At 42.1% G+C, this 13817-nt stretch overlaps 2 protein-coding genes across 4 annotated transcripts in view; one reads left to right on the top strand and one right to left on the bottom strand.

Moving 5' to 3' along the window:
* Positions 1-350, bottom strand: part of col4a5 (collagen type IV alpha 5 chain) — a 34290-nt gene extending 33940 nt beyond the window's left edge. The window contains exon 1 of the mRNA XM_088990474.1: positions 18-350. Within this exon, the coding sequence (XP_088846600.1) occupies positions 18-107 (90 nt within the window). The 5' untranslated portion in view covers positions 108-350. The remainder of the gene's footprint in view (positions 1-17) is intronic.
* A 1218-nt stretch (positions 351-1568) lies between these two features.
* The window catches only part of col4a6 (collagen, type IV, alpha 6), a 56544-nt gene continuing 44295 nt past the window's right edge, over positions 1569-13817 (top strand). For all 3 annotated transcript variants that reach the window (XM_088990473.1, XM_088990472.1, XM_088990471.1), the window contains exons 1-3: positions 1569-1696; positions 1853-1960; positions 2112-2157. In XM_088990473.1, coding sequence (XP_088846599.1) covers positions 1950-1960; positions 2112-2157 — 57 coding nt within the window. In that variant the 5' untranslated portion in view covers positions 1569-1696; positions 1853-1949. The remainder of the gene's footprint in view (positions 1697-1852; positions 1961-2111; positions 2158-13817) is intronic.

The following is a 13817-nucleotide window of genomic DNA, read 5'->3' as shown; positions in this document are numbered from 1 at the left end:
AAAGAAGCGCAACTTACCGCCGAGTCTGTCCGCTGCACAGCGGCGCACAGGGCGAGCAGTAGCAGCGGCACCGCGAGCCGTTGCAGCCTCTTCGCCTCTTTGCTCATCTTGGACGTATACGCGGGGAAACTCGAACAGGATCCGCTCGCGGTTGGACTGAGAAAAGTGCACCTCGCTACTGGCGTGTCATCGTCCTCGCGTGTCTTCGCTCCACTCTTTTTTTATTTGCAACGTCTTGTTCAGACGCGGAACACTGAGGCGCTCGGTTTGTTCTCTTGTTGCCGTGCTTCTCGTAGCAGAAGCTCCAAAGTGGTCCTGCCTGTGGTACCGCGCGCCTCTGGTCCCACTTTCTGATTTCGCTCCAGAACCTGCCCCGACCGGATCTACTTCCCACTCCAAGTGCGGACTGATATCGACCGCTCGCACCTTCACTTTGAGAAGACGCCTCCTCGATTGTTGAATTACATGTTCATTTCAAATTTATTGCAAAATCTTACATCATAATACATAATTGTTAAAAAAAGCCTTGTCGACAATACACTTTGTTGGTTTTTTGGCTAATTTGAGAGTCAGAAAGTAACGCAACTAAGTTAGGACTCCGCGAGGGCGGAGGGATATTGTAGTGACTTTCTGTTGCGCGCCTACCCACGCCTCGGGCTGCACGAAACGGAGATTGGATGGAATAAAACGCTTATTTTTCTTGTAAACCCCGACATGTTGCATTCCGCCCACTTTATTGAACTTTTAATATTCTCTTAAATCAAACGTGGCGTGCAGGAAGAAGACCGGAGATAAAGAATAAATCACACTACTAAAATCTAATAATAATAGTATGTTTCTTTTTTAAGCGCCTTTCACAACTCTCAAGGACACTTTACAGGCTAAGTTTTTCATATAAATCACATTGTTTTACGATGCCCAACTACTTTGGGCCACCAATTTATCACTAAGCTTTGATTCCACAAATATTATTTTAAATTTTTAATTTAGAAAAATCTCAGTCACCATCTTGGAAACAACGCTGCATTATTATGACAATTGTCCTGCCTGGATTTTGAATTCTACATTATAGGCCAAAAAGCAAGAAACCCTTGCAAAGACACACGTGGAAGCCAGTTATTCAAGAAGATCCCCTTACCTCTTCAAATTAAAAATATGTCATTGCCTTTAATGTCAAGAACACCATTTTTACAATTTGTTAAATTATAACAATGACAGATTCAAAGAAATCACCCATCCACCATTACACATACATAAAATTGACTTGGAAAGGCTCATAGGTTTATAATGCTAAAATATAAGGGCCCATAGGACAGATCCCTGTGCAACACCATTTTTATAAAAGGGGCAAAAAGTACTTCCTAGTGAAATATTTCCACCAGACACTTGAAATAAGTATTTAAGTTTAATTCACTTCACTGGGAAACATGAATTTAGTGATGTGGAAATGTGTGAAAAATATTCCACAACAACGAGGCTGCGTCTATGTCTGCAGTCGTTGTTGAATGTGCCCGGTTTCCTGTTGAAGACTCACTCAAAACGTCTTGCAAGAGAAGCTCTGTGGGGATCTCGAGTGACAAGTGTTGGTCCAACTTGGCCCCTCCTCTCCCGGCCGACGGGGGGAGTCGCTGCAGAGTGAAGCGCTACAGCCCGAACGGAGAGCGCAAGCAGCGACTTAGCCGCAGTGCAAACTTTGGTGAGTTTAGACAAAAGCTTGAAACTGATCAATTTCGGAAAGGGAATCGCGAGTTTCGCGTCTGTGCTCGGAAGCAAGCCGCCTGATCTGTTTTTAAAAGGAAGTTTTTGTGTGTTTGTGTGTGTGTGTGTGTGTGTGTGTGTTTGTGGCCGCTAGATGACAGGATCTTTGGAGCAGTCGATGAGCGAGTTGCAGGCGCTTTACTTGTGAACCCTCGGGAGTCCATTCTCAACCTGCGGCTCACCGGATCAGGATGAAGCTCCTGTAAGTGACGTTTTTACTCATTTCAAACGAGCACAAAGCATCTCTAAAAAAGAGTCCATCCGTTTTCTTTTTCTCCCGCAACCGCCAGCCTGCTCGCTCGGGTTGACGTTTAGTGCCAAATGAACCCAAATTGCTTCTTTCTCCCTGTCAGGGTTTGCGTGGTGGCAGTCGTCGTGGCCGTGAGAGCTACCCACGCAGTAAGTCCTATTTGTTTACTACCAAGCTCCCGAGCTACAGCTCGCGTTCTTTTTTTATACACACGCGCGCTGGCTGTTTATTCGATTGTGACGCGCAGACAATGTTTGTTATGTTGTCGATGTACTCATCTAAAATTATACACTTGGTCGTCCAGTGTTTTGACTTTCATATACAGTACACTCGTTCGCAAATATTTTAACCATGTGACAATTCATCTCGCTCATCCTGCATTGTATGAAAGAAAGACAAAAACGGAATAGGGTGGGGGCAGTGTTTGAGTTTAACTTTTAAAACAGGCAACAAAACAAACATAAATGCAAAAATATATTGCTCTCAAGGGAATGAATGTTTGAAAAAGTAGTCCACGTTTGAGTGTGCCCGCTCAGGCTCATTTGATGTCTCCTCCTCCTGTTCATTAATATTTAGAAGCTGGCGACGCGCCTTTTTTTCAAGCCACGCCCACCGAGTGACCAGAACGCTGCCTGACAATCTGCTAAATCCTCACTTTTAAATAAACTAGTAAATACTGTATATATAATTACATACAAACATGCATGTGTAAACATACTTATATAATATAATTATTTTTTCTTAGCAATTTTCAAAATCAATGACCATACTGTACTTTTGTTCAATAATAATAATAATAATAATAATAATAATAATAATAATAATAATAATAATAATAATAATAATAATAATAATAATAATATAGTATATATAAGATCTCTAAAGGCCTCTGCAGTTCAGAACACTGAATATTTTGGACTATTTTGTTTAAATCTTTGGGATCATAATAGATATCTATCCATCTCTCTCTCTGTTGTCCGCTAACTTTTTGTCATGACTTTCAGACACTATTTTCACTATAATTTGGACAAATTCGGCAGGCCGGATTAAAAAGCCTAACGGGCCGTATGTGGCCCACGGGCCGTAGTTTGCCCGTGTCTGGCGTAGCGTCATCTTTTGAAGAAAATCAAGGCTTTTGGGTAGGCCTTTTTCAATGGAAAATAGGTTAGCCTTTATTAGCCTTTATTTATTATTATCCAAGTATGTTGTGTGTACGTTGACTTGGAATTGATTCCACCCATGTGCCACCTCTCTATTGTTTTGCGAATGCATGTGGGCGGCTGAGTGGATGTGTGGCGGAAGAGTCTATTGGATGGCCCGTTTCTTGGCATGGTCAGAAAAATTTTGAGACTTTGTGTGCCGTCATGTGGCTCTGTTTGATAAATCACATGAGCGATAAAAATAATCATAAATTGTGAGTGGAATATGACTTTGTGTTTCGATTGGATTGGATTAGCCTTTGTTAGTCTCGCAGTGGAGAAATGTACATTTCACAGCAGCAAAGTGATGAAAGTAAGAGGAAAGGAAAGGAAGAAGTGGAAAAACAAAATACAGGACCTGCTGTAAAGGCAGCGACTCTTGCGACGCCATCTTGAAGTCAAAGAAACAAAAAAAAAATGGTGAGCACTTTCTGCAATCTATTTAGGTAACTGAAGCTGACTAAGTACATTTATTCTGAACAAAAATTATGTTTGGCAACATTAATGACTGAATAAACCATCTCGTAAATTGACCAATTGGTCTGAGTTGAAGACTAGTCCGCAATGGCAATTCCTCCACGACTTTTGGGACAAGGGAGATATCACACACAGGTGAGGAGGAATGGCATGGTTGGGGTGGGGGGGGCACGACAGAAACACAGAGAAGGTGGCAAGCAACTTTATGCTTTCGAACAATTTTGGAGCATGCTACTACGTAGCCCGTGTGGAAACCAATCTGGAGTTGTTACCCCCACTTGAAGATTCCTCTCCTGACTGTTCCTCACAAAATTCTTTTGGAGCTTGGCAGGACTTGTCTGGCTCTTCCTGCAGGCGATCCAGACCGGAACAATCCGGCAAGTGATGATGTGGATCACTTGAAATGCGCCCAACATCCAACACACTCTTTTGCGGACCACCTTCTTCCTTTGGCCCTCAGCTCCCCTCATTATTACAGCCGCCCCCGTACCCCCTCCGGTTGTTTTCCACTGAAAAAGCAAGTCAGAACCAGATGATTTGTGGTCTAATTTGCAAGCGGGGCTCGTTGCGCTTCCTCCCTGACTCGTCCTCTTTCCTTTTGCTAAAATCATCATCCCTCATTTTGACGGTTGCCATTTACAAAGCTGGTCTGTGGGCGTGAAACAGTGTGAAAAGTAATCCGATTGCAAATATTGGGATTTAATACGAAAATTGTGCACCCCCTGCTGGTGGGTTGCCTCATTATTGATCCCCAAACCACTTGCGATTCAAAAGGCCTGCCGGGTGAGATGAGACCACAACAAAAACATCATGCAAACTTGGCACTGAATGTTTTGATTCTAATGGACTTCTTTTGATTTTTGGCATTGACACGTTCACTGCCAGACGTGCAAAAATGTGTCTGCTCCAGTGCCAGGGTTTTTGTCATTGTCACTCGAATTCCAGAACCCACAGAATATTGAGTTTTAGGACTACATAAACATTCAATGCAGCGTAAGAAACTTTAGACTCTCTTCTTTCATCAGAAAAAAAATAATTAATTCCTACATTGTATGGATCTGGAGTTACATGAGCTTCAAATGAGGGCGGCTGTCCAAAATACAATGCAATACATACGTACATATTGGCTTTAACAACAGCTGAAGCTGAAATAAAAGCACTAACATGGAAAGAAGGCACATGGTGCCCCCTTGTGGAAAGGAAAAAAATATTGCCAGAGCCAATGGCCAGCGTTTTATAAGCACCCAAAAAAGAAAAAAAAATGGAACACATTCAGGAATGGCGCTCTACGTCATATCTTCAATTCCCGAAGAAATTTGTGAATGTCAGTGAATGAGTTAAATGACTTCATCGGTTGATTCATCACTTATCGAGATTTTTCTCTGCCCAACGTCTAAAATAGCCTTGGGGCAAAAAAAGTCCTTCTTGCATAAAAATTATTTTATACATGTTGCCAACAAGGCGTGCAATGTGAGTGATCGCGCCACTTAGGGCCTATTTAGGATTTTCGGAAAAGCTGCTATTCTTAATAAATCATGCGCAACATGCCTATGAAGATTGCACGAGCCAACACACAGTTTGAGATCTTGGTAAATCAAGCCCATTGTGTGAGAGTTTTTCTTTTGATAAGGATGATTGGCCCTGTGTGCAATCACTCTCGATCATGTTGCTTTTGTGAGACATTTTAACCCAGGAATAAAATTCATCCCGCCGTTAAATGCCAAAGCAAACATGGAGTTGAGTTTCGTAATTCCATACCCTTCCAGCCAAAGATAGTGTGACCACTTTCTCAGATTAGACTCGCTCCCTTGCCCTTATTTACATGTATGTATGTATGTATGTATGTATGTATGTATGTATGTATGTATGTATGTATGTATGTATGTATGTATGTATGTATGTGTGTATGTATGTAAGTAGGTAAGTAGGTAAGCAAGAAAGCAAGCGTGCGTGCGTGCGTATACACGCACGTATGTATGTCAAGACAGGATGTATGTATATATGTATGTATGTATGTATGTATGTATGTATGTATGTATGTATTTATTTATTTATTTATGTGTTTGTTTGTTTATTTATTTGTTTCTTTTTTGTTTGTTTATTTCGCTGTATTTTTAATTAACAATTTATTAAATTTATATTTGTGTGTTTGTTGACATTTATGTTTGCTTATTTATTTATTTGCTTACTTATATCTTTCCTTATTTATTTATATGTTTATTTATCTATATTGTTATTTTTTCTTCATGTATATATTTATTTATTTAGGCATGTTTTTATTTGGTTGTAAGTCAATTTATTTATTTGTTTGTTTACGTGTTTGTTTGTCTATTACAGTAAAGTCTCGTTATATCGATATCGGTTATTTCGATAGTACCGCTTATTACGATACTATTTTCATTTCCCTTGCACATTTCTAGTCTTTTTATGTATAATTAGTACCGTTTAGTACGATACCCGGTTATGATGATAATCCGGTTATTACGGTGCTCCTTTTCATCCCCCGCCGACCATTTTTGTTGTTTATATCGATATATCCGTCGCGCCATTGGTCAACTTGGTCACGTGTCTTGTTACGTGAGCCGCCATCGGTCGCGCCATTGGTCGACTTGGTCACATGAGCCGCCATCGGTCGCGCTATTGGTCGACTTGGCCGTGTGACTTTGTCACGTGACACGCCATCGGTCGCGCCATTGGTCAACTTGGTCACGTGTCTTGGTTACGTGTCACACCATCAGTCGCGCCATTGGTCGACTTGGTCAGGTGACTTGGTTACGTGCCCAGCACCCGTGTAGCAGAGCCATTTTCATTTTCAGACGCTAGCTCGTGTGTAGCAGACGAGATTGAAGTGTTTGTGTTAAAAGGTAAAAATGGGAAGCAGAAGAAGATTGATGACTTTTTTAAATTGTATACATAATACAGTAAGATGTAAGCGTTGCAGTTTCCCTGTTGTGTTATGTACATGCCCACTGTACTGTATATGAATGCAATCGTTTTTTGCAACAATGTTTCTTGTTTTGTCTGCTGAAGCGCGATGATTTTGAAAATTATTAACATTCCATACTGTGTATTAAAGGACAGGCGATGTCACTTTTTATTCAAATGCAAATAAAAATGACTTCACGCCAAGACGTCTTGCATTGCTTGTGAATCCAAACAATGGCTTCAGATTCGGATAATATGCTTTCTTGTTACACATCCAGTTATGAATATGTTTCAAATACACTGTAGTTCTGAAGATTAAAGCATACATGTTTACAATCATTAAAGAATTATATGTGCCATTTTGAGGCAACATTGGGGGAACATCTCTCACCCAAAAAAAAGGGAGCTAATGGCCAGCTCCGTTTCTTATATGGCGCTTGGCTGCCCTCTTTTGGCGGCTTTTGTTTAATGCAGTTCGGCGCAGGATCGGATATATCAATAGTCCCGGTTATATCGATATTTTTTCGGACTCCCTTGGATATCGATATAACGAGACTTTACTGTAGTTTGTTTATTTTTATTTCTGTGTTTATTTATGTTTGCTTATTTGTTTAGATACTTACATATTCGCGTATTTATTTATTTATTTATTTATTTATTTATTTACTTATTTACGAAGCATACAATGTCACACTCTCTTCCAATCGGTTACGGTGAGCTCCAGAGGTTGGAGGTCACGCGAGCACAAAGACAGCCAAGTCTTGTGGCCGTGGCAGCCGCTTAACATTCCGCTGCCCACTCTCCAGATTTGTTTATCGCTTTTTTTGTCTTAGCTAAAAGGGAGATGATATAGACTAGGAGTGGGTAGCTCACGAGCCATTGAAGTCCTAAAAGCGGCAACGCTATCTTCGGGCCCTTTTTGGGTGTAGGTGAACTTGTGAGTGAGATGCTGAAGTTGGGTAGTGTCTGCAAGGCTGGGTGCAGGCTGCTGGTGCTGTCGTAGCTTGTTGGACATGCCCGTTTGCTCCCGTTTCAGGCCGTATGCTCCGAGGGCCTTTTTCCACTCAAGGATTTTATCTCACTCAATTATTTGGTTGCTATTTCATCTAAAAAAATGCTCATTGTATATTTAAAGCGGCCAAACTATATTGCGTTAAGACTGTTCGTTTTATGAAAAATGTGCCATTTGTATTAGATACGTTTTTTTAAGTCCATTAATTTTGAGAGCCTCTTTGGATTTTCAACATACACGCTGGTAGAAATGTAAACTTTGAAAGTTGTCAGCCAATTGTGGGACTATCTTCAGAATCAGAGCCAGAAAGCCACAGTGGGGAAATTTGCAAAAATCCCAAATGGAGATTGCAGGGATTGAATTTGGTGTTTCATGCATGCAAAGCATGCACTCTACCACTGAGAGACTTCCCCATTTGAGAACAAAAATAAGCAGGAATTTTCTAGGCATTTGAGCCATTTTATTTTATTGGCTCTAAAATCATATTCTAACTAAAAAAAACTCAACTTCGCCAAGACCAATCATCCCAATTTCAAAATTCTTGATGGTTGGTTGTCTTCAGGTTTAAGTCAGACTTGTCATTTTGACAGAATTTATTTTTTTTGGGGGGGTGGGCTTGTCATGTATAGCGTCATCTGGCTTTTGCAATCACTGACCTTGAAAAATGTTGCAAGTATAAGATACAAGTTTAGCGCTGCTCTTTTCTTTCTCACATCATTTCTACCCCCCCCCCCCATCATTACTTTGGCAATAGGCTTTTCCCCTCCTTCCAATTACCATGTGCATGCCTGTGCAGAGGGAACACATCTTCTTTTGTCTGCCTGTCGTTCCCTTCACCAACCACCCCCCACCCCACACACACTCCTAGCTTGTGGGTGCATTTGAGTGTTTGTCTGCTGTTGCGTTGATTTTTCAAACAGCATTAATCTTTCAGGGTCATGATGTTTGAAGAGGGTGGACAGGACATATTTGCTTGACAGCAACAAAAGCGCAACCACCCCCTCCCCCAATGAAAATTTAAAGGCTTTTATAATTATGCTTATTTCTCCCATAGTAACAGCCGCACCGAAAGTTCGTCACATTTTGTGTCCGCTTCTCAACTCCCTCTTGACTTGGATCTTGAGGCACGCCATCTTGCCACCTCTTCATCTTATCTCAGATTATCTCATCCGTGGCTGCCCACCTTCGCCTCCAGGTCAATGCATTGCGTGAGCACTGGAATTAGGGTGCATTTTATACCTTTATTGAATGTTTTTGGTCCTTCTCCTTCTTATGTTTGTTTTTCTGGACTTTATTTTGTAATAACTTTACATTACAGCAGCTGTGAAATAAACGCCGCCTCAGGCTACCAAAGTGCCACAGCATATTGCAAACCTGAAGGGAATACCTTGTGGATTTTAAATTTTGCCTTCATATGAAATACACTCGTGCACGCTAGGACTTGTTGCGCCAGTCTTGTTCTTTCTCTCAAAAAAAAAAAAATATCCACGCTGCAATTTCATTGCAACGCCGACGGGTTCTCTTTAGTGTTTGTCTCCGTCGTCTTCACCCGTCAATCTACAGGGCGAAACAGAGTGTGTCAATCAAATGTCAGATGACACCGTCACCCACACCCCGGCATTGAACCCAGTCTTCATCCAGGACAGGAATTTTGGATTTGTCAGGCTTTGCTTTTTAATCCAAGCACCCATGTACTGTAATTGAGGCATTGATTGATCGATTACGTGTGCGATTGCCGACAACTCTCTGTTTGCTTCAAACTCTGGGCTCCATTAAATGACGCCAGTCTTCAGACGTTTTTCTTCAATGGAGGACTGACCTGATTGAGCGATTCAGAGACCAATAGCAGGATCTAATAAATCTAGTCTACAGCTGAGTGGGAGCCACTGTAAAGCCAAAAGTGAGTGAGTGATGTACTCTGATCTCTTCGCTCTGATCTGATCCCAAAGTCCACTGTTGTGAAGGAGCTGCAGCTGATTTGATGAAGATCCGAGGTTCTTGAGGGAATTAGATAAAGAGCATTCAAATTCAAAAGCAAGGATAAGCTTCTCTTGATCTGCTTGGAACATGGAAGCCTTCCATCTGGATCTGGTTTTTGGCTGGTAAAAGGCTGTTTTAGGGATTGATCCCAAAGTCTCTAAGCAAACCAGGTTTTGGACCAGGTCTCTGGCTTTTAAAAGACAATGTCTAGAGGTGTCGATTAACAATAATGCTCTGTTCTCTGTAGCCAACAACAGTCACTTCACTTTGTTTTTTGCTTTAGTTGAGAGGAATAGCAGTTCATTGAGTTAACAATTTGCTTCAGATGATGACACAGCAGCTCCTTCACTGATCTGGTGACATTTAGGAACGTCGATATAGCTGTATATCATCTGCAGAACCACGATAACCAACATTTGCATTCTGAAGAATAGTAGCAGGCACAGGTTGAATCCAAGGGCTCAGAGGAATGACCCTTGAGGGACTACAGGCCATGATCATTTTATCAGATTCAAACTTTATAATGGTAACAAAATAACAACTTTCCTACCAGTAGGACCAGAACCATTTTCGGACTGTTCCATTCAGTTGTACTCAAATTTCCATTTTAAAAACTAGCAACACGGTAGTTGACAAATTAGCACATCCGCTGGACAATGTCAAAGTCATAGGTTTGAATCTGGATTGACCGTCTTCCTGTGTGGGCTTTGCATGTTATATCCATTACCTGAATGGGGTTTCTCCAGGTGCTCCGGTTTCCTTACACTAAAATTTGATGGATTGATACCCTGAATTGTCTGTCGGCGTGACTCCAAGTGGGAATGGTTGTTGGTTAACCCGTCATTGGCTGGTGACCAGTTTGAATGGGCCGCACCAAGCTCCCAAAGACTCGGTTCGGGCACACGTGCAATCCTCGTGTGGAGAAGTGGTTACACACCGCACTGTGATTAATTACCACCTTTATCAAATGGGTGTTTAAACCTACATCATGTTTTAATTTAATAAGACTGTACTGTACTAGGATGCGACTGGATCACACCGCTGCCCTAACCTGCCTTTGGCTGCACTCCAAACACAAATTCCTCCAACAGTGAACGACAACTGGAGGCACTGACATTATATTGTGCAACAAAGGCCTCCATTTTGCGTCCAATCTCCTTAAAACACCAAACGTATTCAAAGAGCTTTGTCAAAGAATTGAAACTGTTTTGCTTGCTAATTTGCTTTCCTGGAATTGCTACGTAAGGCATGTAAATATCTGAACACAGTTCATGTCTGAACTCAGTGCCCTCTTATTCGCACTTAAGTTGACACAGGAAGAATAATTGAGCCACTTTTATTGACATTTTGAGTGACAGTTTTGATGTAAAGGTGTCATGGTCCTACCTGGCACCGTTCTCTCCTGATGCCATTCATTATGGAACCAAGGGCCTCTCTGCTCTTCCTCTGGCTTGCTTCCGTCATGCCCACCGCGGCGCCAAATGCCCATTAGTGAGGGAGACTCGGTGTAGTACCATTGTTCAAATAAGCAGACCCTTGCAGCCATTACTCTGGATTTGTTCTTATTGGGTTTTTGGCGATAGAAGTTTACGTTTTGGGGGAATTTGATTTGTTCTATAAATTTCACTCTGTTGTTGTTGTTGTTGTTGTCCAGTAGGCCCCTCTTGTTCCAAAAATAGCCCGCTTGCTCATTCACAAGCAAACGAGGTTGGGGGCTGGAGGGGCTGCATGTGTCCAGCTCAGTTAAGTTTTGTTGTCACCCAGTTTCATCTTTTGGAAATTGCAAATTGTGTGTGACTTTAGCAAGTATAAAAATGAAGGAATTTGCTTGCCCTTTATGTGCTCCGAGGAGTTTGCAAGCATCTGTTTTCTAAGTCGAGGATTTTACAAGAATTCCAGTATTGTCCTTGACATTGTTTGTGCAAGGAAGCAAATATGATACATTCAGCTGATTCCAGCATGTGTTTGAAATTGAATGTATGATGTATGTAAAGTTCTCCCGAGCCTCTTTTTATGACAACAAACCAGCTTGCTTATATTGCTTTCGCGAAACGGGACCAGACGCATATCAGCTGTTTCCTCTTTTTTTCTCTTTTTATGGAGACAGTGATGTAAACAACGGCAACAGACATCAGCGACCATCTGTGTGGATTGTTTAGTACACATTTTTAAGCGCATTAAGTGCACATGTCACGACAATGTACACATTCGCCCTGGGAGAAGAAGAAAAAAAAATAATGGGATTTAACAGACGTGCTGTAACTTATTTGAAGTTTACTGAAGGGATATTGTACATATTATTTGAGTGATTTTTTTTTTTAAAGTTGTAGAGATGAGCAGTACGCCATGTCCTGATGGAATTCTTAGGCATTCCCGACCACATCGGCATTCCAAATGACAGCAGGTTCTTGGAATCCGTGACAGTCAAAATGGAGGACAGGTCTAGGCTTAGGACCCGTCAGCATGTGAAGGGTAATAGCTAATGATCCATTGCCAGGGGCGAGATGAACATTCCATCTCATCGCTATAGGAACCGCCCCACCCGCTCCCCTTTACTCTCCTGCCCCTCCTTCCTGCTCCTTGGAGGGGTCACACACCTGTCTGTGCCTCCTCTTTACACTCCCCATCACCCCAATAATCCGATTTTTAACTCTTTCATCCTTCAGAAGATGTCATTCGCCTAACGGTGCCTCATATATCTCAAGTACTCAATAGGTCATCAGTTCTTCGCTGTGGGGTATCAATGGGCAAAAGCTGACCTAAGTTGACCTGGTCAAAGGTGACAGGCAGGTAGCCTGAGTGCCACCAATAAAAAGAAAACATTCAAGTTAGGTACACGTATATTTCAACCACACCATGTTTTTTGGGGGTGGCTGTTAGCTTACCGCTACATTATAATGTAAAATGCCTTTGAGATGGCCCGGTAGTCAAGCGGTTAGCACACCGGCTTCACAGTGCAGAGGCCCGTGTGGGTTTTCTCCGGGTCCTCCGGTTTCCTCCCACACTCCAAAAACATGCATGGCAGGCAAATTGACCACTCCAAATTGTCCCTAGGTGTGAGTGTGAGAGTGAGTGTTGTACGTCTTTGTGTGCCCTGCGATTGGCTGGCAACCAATTCAGGGTGTCCCCCGCCTCGTGCCCAAAGACACCTGGGATAGGCTCCCGCATCCCCCGCGACCCTAATGAGGAATAAGCGGTACGGAAATTTGTTGGATGGTTGGATGCCTTTGAGAGGCTAATGAAAGTTAGCATACATTTCCTGGTTTCCTACACAAAAAAAACTGCTGTTTATTTTTCTGATAATTTTGCTTTATCTATTTCAAGGGACCTTAGTTTCCATAAAAGATTAAAAGATTGTCACAATTGGACAATTCAGCGGTGTCCACTGTAAACGTTTGAATATTCCAAGAGGGAGACTGACAGTTCCAGGCTAGACGAATGGCTGTTTTTTTTGTAAAGAACATGCATATTTTCAACTATCTTTTAAAGAGGCACCTCAAACACGCTTGTCCAAACTTGATCTCTGAAATGGGAACTGAAGAAGTCCAAGCGCGGGACAATGATAAAAGCGACGTAAAGGCGACAATGGGGAAACCGTGGCGTGACCGACTAGACTTAAATCAAGCCACCTGAAGAAAGTTGAAGCACTCTTCTGACCTCCAGAAAAGGTCACGGACTGACCTTTTCCTGCTCGCCTGAGGGGCTGTATGTGAAATGTGGATTTAATCTTATATTGGCTTTAGGGAATGACGTTTGAAGGAACATTGAAGAATGATTGCTTATGTTTAAAAGAAAAAAAGCACATTACCTCGACAGAACAATGGCGGAAAGAAAATGTAGATGTCGCCTATTGACACCATAAATCATTTTTACAGGCAAATTAAAGCAACGCCACCGTATCCTTTTCTGGGATTTTCCCATGATTCTCGGTGAGAGCGCAAGGTCACCGTATGGCCTCATTGCTCCCTCTCGATGTAGATTTCACCTCCGTCCAACAACAAACCTGGAGAGTTAATGTTCACCTCAACAGTGAATGCTTGCGTGCCTTGAGTCGCAAGTTTTAAACTCAAGCAAAGTTGCACATTGACTGGCCGACTTTACTCGTCTCCCGGCACCCATTGGTGAGCATTCCATTCCTTCCACTCATCCCAACCTCTCTGCAGTACAGGTGAAAGGTCGGACTGCTGAGAGGAGGGAGAGGGCTCGTCGCGTTCGT

Source organism: Hippocampus bargibanti, linkage group LG02, assembly GCF_051943395.1.
Source record: "Hippocampus bargibanti isolate YZ-2025 linkage group LG02, ASM5194339v1, whole genome shotgun sequence".
Taxonomy (NCBI): domain Eukaryota; kingdom Metazoa; phylum Chordata; class Actinopteri; order Syngnathiformes; family Syngnathidae; genus Hippocampus; species Hippocampus bargibanti.
Note: the sequence above shows the minus strand (reverse complement) of the source record. Positions and strands in the feature narration are given on the sequence as shown.